Source organism: Pristiophorus japonicus, chromosome 7 (assembly GCF_044704955.1).
Source record: "Pristiophorus japonicus isolate sPriJap1 chromosome 7, sPriJap1.hap1, whole genome shotgun sequence".
Lineage (NCBI taxonomy): Eukaryota > Metazoa > Chordata > Chondrichthyes > Pristiophoridae > Pristiophorus > Pristiophorus japonicus.
Window position 1 is genome coordinate 245,060,804 of NC_091983.1, and position 12,820 is coordinate 245,073,623.

At 46.4% G+C, this 12,820-nt stretch overlaps 1 protein-coding gene across 2 annotated transcripts in view; it reads right to left on the reverse strand.

Moving 5' to 3' along the window:
• LOC139267485 (dynein axonemal heavy chain 8-like) overlaps window positions 1–12,820 on the reverse strand; it is a 2,569,686-nt gene that overhangs the window by 1,024,541 nt on the left and 1,532,325 nt on the right. For both annotated transcript variants that reach the window (XM_070885867.1, XM_070885866.1), the window contains 2 exons: window positions 11,504–11,744; window positions 4,925–5,124 (listed from right to left, as the gene is read on the reverse strand). In XM_070885867.1, coding sequence (XP_070741968.1) covers window positions 4,925–5,124; window positions 11,504–11,744 — 441 coding nt within the window. The remainder of the gene's footprint in view (window positions 1–4,924; window positions 5,125–11,503; window positions 11,745–12,820) is intronic.

Here is a 12,820-nt window from a genome sequence, read left to right on the forward strand (position 1 = left end):
AGGCCGTACCTGAGACCGCCCAGCTATTGTCCAACTTCCCCCGGTGTCGCTCGGCCCGGAAGAAACGGCAATGAATGATTTTAACGAGTCTGCACACGCTGGGCCGGGGGGTGGCGGCGGGAAGGGGTAAGAACAACAACCCTCGCCCCCTACTTTGGAGCTGGGGTACTTGGTGGACCTGGAACATTCCTTTGACCAGGTCTCTCCGTGTTCCCCGGTTCCTGGGGCGGAGGAGGAACCCCTTCCGCTGTCGCTTCCCGACCCAGCACCAATTTTAAAAGAGCCCAGTGGGGACTCTTCTGCCGACGATCCTGGGGGCTTACCTTTTTATTGCACTTTGACCCTTTAGAATTTTGCTGTTCAATGGCCCTTTATAGGGCTCACCAACAGACTCACGCTGCTCCCGACTCAGCGACGCACCTCCCGACCTCGCGGCCTTTTATAGGCCTTACCAACATAAAGGATCATGTGGCAAAGTTACATGATGACAGTTTCTGTATTCGAGCCATCTTGTGTAGTGTGATTCTTAGTGATGTCATATGGATATATCACAACAGCGTGCCAATTACCAGTCTGCAATTCATAAGCGATGTCTTGAGAACATGCCGGAAATATATCTTCAAAGGACCATGGGTGGAAACTTGAAGATGATGTACTTCTCACAGACTGGATGACGCTTCCTCCAGCACCTGCGTATAATGGAGCTTGCGCATTGTTCATGCAAAAAGACCTTGTGTGCACAAGGAAGGTGCTCGTCTTCTCAACAAGCTACCTTGCACCAACATCTGCTCGTGTGTAGGTTGCGAGAATGTTATATCTTTGCCCGAGACTTCTAGGGCTGAGGAAACCGATACCCTTGATTCTGATGATAATTCATAGATTTTCATTCCTTTTCAGCCTATGTACATGTACAGTAGACACCTCAAGCTGCTGGAGAAATATCACCAATGATGTCTCCGCAAGATCCTACAAATCCCTTGGGAGGACAGGCGCACCAACATCAGCGTCCTCACTCAGGCTAACATCCCCAGCACTGAAGCACTGACTACACTCGATCAGCTCCGCTGGGCAGGCCACATATTCCATATGCCAGACACGAGACTCCCAAAGCAAGTGCTCTACTCGGAGCTCCTTCATGGCAAACAAGCCAAAGGTGGGCAGCGGAAACGCTACAAGGACACCCTCAAAGCCTCCCTGATAAGGTGCAGCATCCCCACTGACACCTGGGAGTCCTTGGCCCAAGACCGCCCTAAGTGGAGGAAGTGCATCCGAGAGGGTGCTGAGCACCTCGAGTCTCAACGCCGAGAGCATGCAGAAATCAAGCGCAGACAGTGGAAAGAGCGTGTGGGTAACCAATCCCACCCACCCCTTCCCTCAACGACTATCTGTCCCACCTGTGACAGAGTCTGTGGCTCTCGTATTGGACTGTTCAGCCACCAAAGCATTCACTTCAGGAGTGGAAGCAAGTCTTACTCGATTCCGAAGGACTGCCTATGATGATGATGATATTATTATAATTATATGGTTGAGAAAATGATTGCGGGTGTCAGTCTGAAATGCCAATAAGTGTGTATGAAATAAATTATTACTATGGTCGATTTCTTTCTTAGCAACGGATATGAAAACAAAACTACATTTATGTATAACTGTACCATATGATGCGTCCAGATCTCAGCTGCCCTTAGTGATACTGCTTTTTACCAATTCTTACACTATCCACGCTTACAATTTAGCAGTAGCACTGATATGTCACTGTTGCTAGAGAAAAGAAAATCTATAGCAACCTTTTTATGTTTTCTTTGTTTCTGGCCATTTCTCAGTCACACTAAATTTTCTGACTTGGGAATATTTGATTTTTTGCTTCAGATATATATGTTTAATTTATTTAGCATGGTTCCATACGGAGACTACAGAACTAAAAATCTAGGCAAGGAAACTGGATTTGGCCCACGGTCAAGGACACCCTCAAAGCCTTGACAAAGCCTCCTTGACAAAGTGCAACATCCCCACCGACTCCTGGGAATCCCTGGCCCAAGACCGCCCAAAGTGGAGGAAGGGCGCTGAGCACCTCGAGTCCCTTCGCCGAGAACAAGCAGAAACCAAGTGTAGACAGCGGAAGGAGCATGCGTCAATCCAAGCTCCCTGACCACCCTTCCTTCAACCATGGTCTGCCCCACCTGTGACAGAGACTATAGGTCCCGCATTGGACTCCTCAGTCACCTGAGAACTCACTTTTAGAGTGGAAACAAGTCATCCTTGACTCCGAGGGACTGCCTATGATGATGTTACAGCATGTGGTCATCTGCCATGGTGGCCAAAGTTTTTTTGAGACTTGCTCTGAGATTTCCCACCATTTTCCTTAACGCCTACTGCTCCTCCTTAATATGGTCGCAGTGCCTGCAGCAAGGCTGCTTGAAGGCTGCTGTGTGTGTAAGGGAGACACTACAGATGGCCGAGCAAGATGGCCTGGACCAGCTCTGGGCCTAGAAGCCCCGGCTGTGGACTCCACCATCTCAGCATCGCCGGCAGCAGTCTCTGATAGCTGGGGTGCAGACTGCAGCAGGGAAAAAGGTGGAGTGGCAGTGGTGGGTGCCGGAATGCTGTCACCTTGAACAAGGATAGCACCTTCCATTTCCAGTGGCCCACTTCCACTCCCCCGGGACAGAGCATCAGCATTTGGAGCAATATGTGGGAGCACAGATTGCTGGCCTGCTTCGGCACCATCACTTCTCCATTGGACTGTCGGGGAACACAGAGAGGATAACAGCAGTAAGTGTTTGCATGGCATCACTCTGAGACTGACTCAGAGCAAACTGTCTGAAACGCAACAGTCTGAGAGTTGATGCCAGCAAGCAGTGACTGTATCACATCATGAAGGCCTTGCATGGCTTCAGCCTGTGATGTGATAGCTGCTGCCACATCAACCATGGCATGCGCCATCGACCTCTGGGACTCCACTGTCGCTCGTCGAGTCCATCTCCCTCTGTAAGCGGGCAAGGATGGGCTCATTGAACTGCTGAGAGGCACGGGCAATGCTTGAAGCGGCCTCACCCAAACTCAGAGCAAGTGCATCCATGCTCTGTGGGATCCTCTCCAATGCACCCATAAGCTCGCAGTGCATTACCATGGACTCTCTCGACATAGCCTCCAAGTCGAGGTCCACATTTGAGTGTCTCTGAGCAGGAACCTCTGGGGAAATGGCCCCTGTGTTTCCTCTCACGATGGGCATTGCTGCAAGTCACTGGGGCTCTTCAAATCCCAGGAATGCTGTGTCTTCTACCGAGATGGTGTCCCCACTCAGTGCAGCTGAAGGAGGGTCCCACTCTGTCACAACACTTTCGTTCCCTTTCTCCTCGTCCCCCCGTCATTCTATGTGGAGGATTACGGGCAGGCTGCCGTGCTTCTGGCTCATCATCTGTAAGCACAAAGCAACTGTAGTTAGCAGCAGGGGAGGGTGCAGCAAGAGAAGAAGGAGCTGGCATTGGACATGTATATGCAAAGGGGGTAAGGCAAGTGGTATCAAGGTTAAAGGGTCTCACAGAAAACGCAAAGGGCATTAACATACTGTCACTGTCCACTGTCCAGGGGGCTGGGCTTGACCGACCACTAACGCACCAACTAACGCACCAACTGGTGTCCCCATGAGGATGGACACTCGCTGCTCCACCTCCGTGAGGTCCTGGATGTCAGGCTCCCTCCTCCGATGTGCTGCTGCTCTCGGCTGTTGTGTGCAATAACTTTCGACTGCAATAACAAACACAAGAAGATGTGAGTGAGTGTGCAGCTCATCGTGTGCAACATGTGCCTACCATAATTGAATAGCTGCTACTGTCTGGAAGTGTGCAGATCTCCTTGTGGAATCTGCATGGCTGTGCAGAGTGGATGTTTGAACAGTGAGATTTGATGGCAACCACATAAGATTAAGGATGAGGCTGAAGTCTTGTGAACGCATATCAACAGTGAAACAGTAGTGCGAGGAGGGGTCATGTTGAGTCGGGAACAAGAAGGTGAGCAAGGCTTGGATGGGCAGGACATGGTTGCTGAACTGAGCCTTTATGGTGGCTTCACCAACGAAGACCATGGCCTGCTACACATAGAGAAGGAGCAGGTACGTCACATTATGTGAGACAGTGAGGTTCACATTATGGCATTGCAACGTTAATAGAACGGGTACTCACCCTGACGACCCTAGTGAGGTTGTTGAACTTCTTGCGACATTGTGTCGCAGTTCTGGTCATCGTGTTCCTACGAAAATATGCTGGGCCACCTCCTTCCAAAGCCTTCTGAACACTCTCGGAACAGGCATTCTTCCACTTGGAGGTTGCAGTACATTCCACCGCCTCTCCACAGCCTCGATCATGGGGTCGTCGGCCGTGGGCGAGAAGCTGGTGACCAAGGTCTTGCTCTTCCATTTTCCCGTTCTGATCTGAGTGAAAAGTTGAAACTGCGCATGCGCTTACTTATCTTACCACGCATTTAAGAATTGCCTGTCCACAGGATGTGTAGCGGCTTTCGGAGCATGTGCATTGCTTCTTCAAATTTATCGCTGAGATTTTCAGTTCCACCGGCCCAGGATAATTGTGGAATGACTGATTTAGGGTTCCCTTTCCCTCTTGGTGCGATTAAACCTAATTTCACGGTAGGCGGCACAAACTTTTTGAGGGCGCTACAGTTACCGCCCCGACAGGATTAATGGTCGATACCAAAGTTTCAGCCCAAAGTGTTTGCAAGTGCCTTCAGTCACAAATGTCAAGTGGTACAATTGGCAGCCATGTGTTCAGCAGTCTCGGCTCTAAGCTCTGAAATTCCCTCCCTAAATCTCTCTACCTCTCCATCTCTCGCTCTTCCTTTATGACCCTCGTTAAAACCTACCTCTTTACCCAAGTTTTTAGTCACCCCTTTTGTTGTAATTTGTTGCTAATACCTGTTGCTGAGTAAAGAGCTCAGGATCATTAAGCTATCCTCCATCATCGTTATGATTTCTGCTGTCTCCAGTCCTTTTAACAACAGCTCTCCTCGACTCTTAAATGAAGAAAAACTCAGGGCCTGACTGGTCCAGGTCTGCATCACCTGACTTAATTTTGCCTCAATGTCTTTCTCCTTCACGGAGGATATGCAGATATCCTGTAAGATATTACAAGATAAAAGTTACTATCAGTCATTATCTTTTTGAGTGATAGGACTGGTTAAAAAAAATCAAAGGGTAAAACAGATCAAACAAAATCTAAAATGTAACTTGATTAGCTGAAAAGTAATTGAGCCAAACATTTCCAAAGGCACAATCCTGGAGGAGTGGGGAAGGAGTTATGGTCGGGAAACCCAGAAGTGCAGGTTTGAATTTTTTTGCCTGGTTTCCCGCCTTACATTCAGCCTGATTGTCTGCCTGTCCAACGGGAAAGGCTGCAAGTAGGTTTAGTGGTTGTGGTGGGAGAGATCATGGTGGGGGAAGAGATAGTGGGGGAAATGGGGTTTGGCGAAGGGGAGACATTGTGAAGTTGGGGGGAGCGGGGACATCATGAAGGGTCATCGCCGGTGGATTGGGGGAGATCGGTAGAGTTGATGATCTTGGGGGGTATTGGTGATAGCGGAGGGGTTGGGGGAGTCGGTGATCATGGGGGATCGGTGATCTTGAGTTGTGGCGAAAGATTGTGCAGATGGGGGATGTCAGACAGATCACACAGGGGAGTGGGGTTTATAGGGTTAGCTGTAGGAAACACTCCTGCTCCTCATAACCCACAAGCAGTGCTTTTAAGGCACTTAACTTATGGATTCAGTCCTTCTCGCCTCTTTTTACCTGCTGGTTTTCTGAGGCCTGGGAAACCCTGCCGACATGAGTTGAAAATAGAAACCTTGTTAAAATAGAGGTGCGCAGCCTCCTTAAAAGGTTTCAATGACCGACCCACCTCCTGAGAATGGATTGGTCACCGGCCCCTCGTTCCACCTCTGTAATATCTGTAAATGGGTGGGTTCGAGACGATTTGGATTCGGGGAGAAATTTGGTTGGATAGCGCCCCTCGCTACAGGGCGCTAAAGGGTTTGCAATTGCGAGCCTCGACATTAGTGCTGCTCGGCAATTCAGTATGTCAGTACCGGTGGCACTGAGGATATCGCCCGGGAGTATAGCGCCAGTGTGCCATGCCCCCGGTATTGACACGGAAGCAAAATTTGGTTTGCGTGGCACCCGTAGCATCCTCTAGTGACACCGCCATAGAAAGCTGGCGTGCATAAGAACATAAGAACATAAGAATTAGGAACATGAGTAGGCCATCTAGTCCCTCGAGCCTGCTCCGCCATTCAATAAGATTATGGCTGATCTGGCCGTGGACTCAGCTCCACTTACCCACTCTCTCCCCGTAACCCTTAATTCCCTTATTGGTTGTCCCGGGAGCTAAGGGAGGTAATGACTGCATGAGGTAAGTGCGATTGATTTTTTTTTTGCTATTTAATTTTATTTGGGGTGAGTAATGTATCGGAAATGGTTTTTGCGGTTTTAGTTTCGATTTTTTTTTGTTGCATGGTGGAACCCTCCAACCAAATTTCAATCCCATAATATTTGAACTTTGGACCCAACCCAAACCCACCCATTTTTGGGGTTAAAATTACTCCCATTTACCCTGTGAATAAGAAAACCATACTTTTCATGTTGAAAGCTTTGTGAGAAATTTCGGGCCAAACTTTCTCCTGTCGATAATTTCAACAAAATAGAATTTTTAATATTGCATGCACAAAATCTCTTGAAAAAATTGACAAACGTATCTTTCACCCCTCAGGCGGACATTTCTGGAGCAGATCAACTGGCCTGCCTCAGTTAGTAGCTGTCTCGCCTCTAAGTCACAAGTTTCTGGGTTCAAGTTCCACTCCAGAAACTTAAGCACAAAAATCTAGACTGACGCAGTTTACTATCTGATTTACCTGGAACTGGAATTTCCGATAACTAAACTGCTTTGAAATTATTTGTTTGAACTTATGTGAGGAATCTTAAGCTTATCTGCTGCTGTTCTTTTCTATTATGAGTTGTTTTCTATTTTTTTGTTAAATTATTTTGATTGATTTGCTCTTCTCCTGCAGTTCCATTCCATTTCCATGAACACTGAGTTTGTGAGCAGGGCAGGGAAATGTGCGGAACAATATTGGGATGGGGTAGATGGGAAAGGGATGGTGACAAGGATCGGGATGAAAAGAGAAATTGAGGTAGGTCAGGGAACAGGGGATAGGGAGCAAAGGCAAGAAAATATCTCAGCAGAAGATAGAGTCACCAAACTCTCTCAAACAGGGGTGTCTCCGGTAAGCAACCTTTCCCTCTGTCACTACAGGGTCAGAGGGGAGAGTCCCCGCCCCCTCTGCAGACATTTCATCTCAGCAGGGGAAGTGGATAGAGCTTTTCCCTTTCCCTCGCGCAGAGCATTATTGTTATTTGGAGGGTACGGACAAGACGGGGCATGAAGAGCATTTATCTTCGCTGGAGAAGGAGGAAATTACACATCAAATCAAGAAAGGAGGAAGAGAGTAAACAGGGGATTACAGTTAGCCTGACATCAATCGTCGGGAAAATGCTGGAATCCAATCATAATATGATTTGGCAGAGTCAACATGGTTTTATGAAAGGAAAATCGTGTCTGACAAATTTAATAGCGTTTTTAGAGGATGTAACTAGCATGGTAGATAAAGGGGAATGCTTCTCATTGAAGCAGAGTTGGTCCCCTAGCTTGACTGAAATGGTAGAATGAGGGATATGCCGGGCAATGATGTTACAGGTTGTAGTGCAATACAACTTTGCTGCTGCTGATGGCCTGCAATGTTTCAATCTTTCCCATTTAGTATGGTGGTAATGCCACACAACACGATGGAGGACGGGACTTTGTCTCCACAATGACTGTGCAATGGTCACTCCTACAAATATTGTCAGATACAGATGCATCTGCGACAGGTAGTTTGGTGAGGACGAGGTCAAGTAGGTTTTTCCTTCGTGTTGGTTCTCTCACTACCTGCCGCAGGCCCAGTCTGGCAGTTATGTCCTTCAGGACTCATCCAGCTCGGTCACTACCGAGTGCTACTACTGAGTCACTCTTGGTGATGGACACTGAGGTCCCCTGCCCAAAGTACATTCTGTGACTTTGCTACGCTCAGTGCTTCTTCCAAGTGGTATTCAACATGGACCATTACTGATTCATCAGCTGAGGAATGGTGCTAGGCGGTAATCAGCAGGATGTTTCCTTGCCCATGCTTGACCTGAATCCATGAGACTTCATGGGGTACAGAGTCAACGTTGAGGATTACTAGGGCCACTCCCTCCTGACTGTATACCACTGTGCCGCACCTCGAGTGGGTCTGTCCTGCCGGTGGAACGGGACAGACCCAGGGATGTTGATGGAGGAGTCTGGCACATTGACTGAAATATATGATTCTGTGAGTATGACTATATCAGGCTATTGTTTGACTAGTCTGTGGGACAGCTCTCCCAATTTTGGTAGAAGTCCCCAGGTGTTAGTGAGGAGGACTTTGCAGGGTCGACTCCGCTGGGTATACCATTGTCATGTCCGAAGATGGTGCCGAGGTCGATGTCAGGAGGTTTGTCTGGTTTTATTCTTGTTTCTTGTAGCGATTTGTACAACTGAATGGCTTGCTAGGCCATTTCAGAGGGCAGTTAAGACTCAACCACATTGCTGTGGGTCTGGAGTCACATATAAGCCAGACCAGGTAAGAGTGGCAGATTTCCTTCCCTTCAGGATTGGGCTGATAAGTGGCAAGTAACATTCGTGCCATACAAGTTTCAGGCAATGACCATTTCCAACTATGAGGGTACTTTCACCAAACGGATTGCAGTGGGTCAAGAAGGCAACTCATCACCACCTTCTCAAGGGCAATTAGGGATGGGCAATAAATGCTGGGCATGCCAACGACACCCATATTCCATGAACAAATAACAAAAACAGCAATGGAGAGGGTTGATTTGGGTAGTGCAGTTGATATTGTGTACGAGGACTTTAAAAAGGTATTTGACAAAATACCACATAATAGGTTTCTTAGCAAAATTGAAGCCCATTGGATTAAAGGGACAGTGGCAGCATAGTTACAAAACTGGCTAAGGGACAAAAAGCATCCTGATGCTTTTTTAACAGCTTTCTCAACTTGTCCTGCCACCTTCAAGCATTTGTGTACATACAACCCATGTTCTCTCTGTTCCTGCACTTTCTTCAAAAATGTACCACTTAGTTCATATTGTCACCTCATTCTTCCTATTAAAATGTATCACTTGTTTTTCAGACTGGAGGGAGATAACAGTGTGTTCCCCAGGGTCGGTATGAGGACCGCCGCTCTTCTTGATATTTTTAATGACTTGGCCTTGGGTAAACAGGGCATAATTTCAAAGTTTGCAGATAACACAAAATTCGGAAATGTTGTAAACAGTGAGGAGGTTAGTAACAGACTTCAGGAGGATATTGACAGACTGGTGAAATGGGCAGACACATGACAAATGAAATTTAACGCAGAGAAGTGTGAAGTGATACATTTTAATAGGAAGAATGAGGTGACAATATGAACTAAGTGGTACATTTTTGAAGAAAGTGCAGGAACAGAGAGAACATGGGTTGTATGTACACAAATGTTTGAAGGTGGCAGGACAAGTTGAGAAAGCTGTTAAAAAAGCATCAGGATGCTTGGCTTTATTAGGGTACAAAAGCAAGGAAGTTATGCTGAACCTCTATAAGATTAAGAGGGAATTTGATAGAGGTATTCAAAGTCATGAAGCGTGTTGATAGAGTAAATAAGGAGAAACTGTTTCCAGTGGCAGAAGAATTGGTAATCAGCGGATACAAATTTCGATGATTGGCAAAAGAACCAGAGTCGATATGAGAAAACATTATTTTACACAGCGAGTTGTGATCTGGAATGCCCTGCCTGAAAAGATGATGGAAGCAGATTCAATAGTCACAGTCAAAAGAGAATTGGATAAATACATAAAGGAAAAAAAAAACTTTACAGCACTCAGGGAAAGAGTAGGGGAGTGGAATTAATTTGACTGCTCTACCAAAAAGTCAGCACAGGCACAATAGGCCGAATGGCCTCCTTCTGTGCTTTATCATTCTTTGATTCTTTGAGACAGAGCTGGGAAGAGGGCTGGATTTAGTCATCACAGAACAGAGCTCGTGGTAGGGCTGAAAGTGATGGCTGGATATTCAACAAAAGGAAATTAAGACTCCCCTATGTCTGGATATCAGACAAGTATTCTGACAGCACAAAGGTAGTGGAGGGGTCGAGAAAGGCAGTGGAGAGTTATAGGTGGTTGACATTGGCATAAACGTGAATGCTTCCCCATGTCTGCGGATAATTTTCCATGGGTCGCCTTTCACAACCACCGGACATCTCAAAGCGCTTTACAGCCAATAAAATACTTTTAGAGTATAGTCACTGTTGTAATGTGGGAAATGCGGCAGCTAATTTGCACACAGCTAACTCCCACAAACAGCAATGTGATAATCTGTTTTAGTGATGTTAAATGAGGGATAAATATTGGTCATGACATCGGGAATAACTCCCCTGCACTTCTTCAAAATAGTGCCATGGAATCTTTTACGCCCACCTGAGAGAGCTGACGAGAACTTGGTTTAACATCTCATCTGAAAGACAGCACCTCCGAAAGTGCAGCATTCCCTCAGCACCACACTGGAGTATCAGCCTAGATTTATGTGCTAAATCCATGGAGTGGGACTTGAACCCAAAACCTTCTGACTCAGAGATGAGTGTGCTACCCACTGAGCCACAGTTGACAGGAAGCATGCAAATGAGCAACCAAGAGGGCAGGGGAATGCAGTGGAGGCAGCTGAATGTCTGGTTTTAATCTTAGTTATGAAGAAATCCAGAAACTCCTCACATTCATTGTTAGATGTGATAGAGGAGAAGGCAGAGGAGGAGGCTTTATGGAAGCAGTTGAATTTGAATTCTGTTTAAAAAAAACTGGAAAGCTGGTAATTAATAAAAGTGAACACAAAGTTGTTGGATTGTCATAGAAAGCTAACTTAAGTTTTGTTAAGAAGAAAACCTGCTGTTCTTGCTCAGTCTGGTCTATATGTGACTGCAGTCCCACAATTGACATCTGAAGTGGTCGAGAAAACCGTTTGGTTGTCACTACAATTAGGGATGGGCAATAAATTATATCCTTTCCAGCGATGTTCATATCCCGAGAATTAATCTGAAAAGGATCCTGTTGAAAGGGCAGAAGTAGGCACAGGCACAGGGTGGCTTTGAAACAGGCTGTGTAGCGTGTTGGACATTTACAGAGAGGACAAGCAAACTAATAATAATTCCAAATTATATGTAGAGGTAGAAAAAATGAAGCTGAAGAATTCGGGGGTGAAATTAGTTTGTGGCAGAAGTCAATGGAAATTAAAATTGGGCGGAATGTAAACTGTCTTCTGGTTCGCTGTTGCCCGTTTTGGATAACAACTAAAAACTAATCTCCTTCTGTGAGTTTTGGGTAATACTGACTAATGGCTCAATATACCTCAATATCATCCTTAAATTGAAGCAGCGGAACATCCATGACGTTTTTCAGAGAGAATGTTTCTGACGTCACGTTAAATTTATGCCGTGTTACTGCAGATATCTGTTCCCAATGTCTTGGTTGTATTGACTTGCTGGACATCATTTCAAGGAGAGGGCATGACTCACTGAAATCATCTACTTTCTTCTTCAGATCCAGAAATGCTTGCCATTCCTTCAAGCCTTTGGGCAACCTACGACACCTAGAAATTGTTCAGATAAAAGAATAGATCACCAAATTAAAATGAATCTACATCAGTAAGCAAACATATACGGCTGAAAATTCGGGTAATAGCTGTGAGTACTTGTTCCAGACATGGAGGTCCTGCCCCATGAGCTATATTGGGCTGACCGCCCCTGAGAAGAAGTGGAGCGCAAAATATCGCACTCCACTTCCTCATGGGGGCGGGACCAGGGCACAAAAGGACGCAAATTTTCCAGCGCTACGCAGTGAGACGTGTAGTACTGGTGGGAAGATAGGGCCCTCCCCTTCCATTAAAGGGGAGGGCCAAGCTGTCGACTCTGTAGGTGCGAGATGGGGCCATCGCTGGACCACCAGGGAGCGGCTGCCGTAGCAGCAGCCCGACTCACAAGCGGAGTGCTGAATTGCAAGACCACGGCACAGACCCCGTGATCTGCTATCAAGAAGGCCATGATCGGTTAGTCGGCCATTTTAAAATTTTTCGCTGCCACACATCCCCCTTAATTTTCGCCCCGTGAGCAGCCTACAACATTGCCCGTGGCAACTTCATGGGGGCACTACTGAATTTTTGCTCCAGTGCGAAAACGGGTCGCTGCGCCATCCGGGGCGCTACCAGTAGGAGCAGGGCGCTATCAGGATTCCACGGAGAATGTATACATGCTGGAGCACCGAAGAATCACCAATGTAATATTTATTTTCAAGAATAGAGATAGGGCTAACCAAAATAATTTTGGATCAATTAGTTTAATATCAATGGTACAGAACATTTTTGAATCTCTAATGAAAGATTACTAAATATCTAGAAGAGAAAATAATTAGAAGTACCAAATATATATTTCAGAAATGAAGTTTGAGCTTGATAAACCTGCTAGAGTTCTTTGAGGAGATGATAGATGTGGTGCATGGGGGAAATGCAGTGAAAGTGGTGTACCTGGACTTTCAGAAGGCCTTTGACAATGTAGAACACAAATCACTAATGAAGAATATTAAGGCGCATGGAATTAGTGGCACGTAGCAAATTGAATTAAAAAGGTGATTAGAAAGGAGAAAATAGAGAGTTGGGCTGAAGGATGCTTC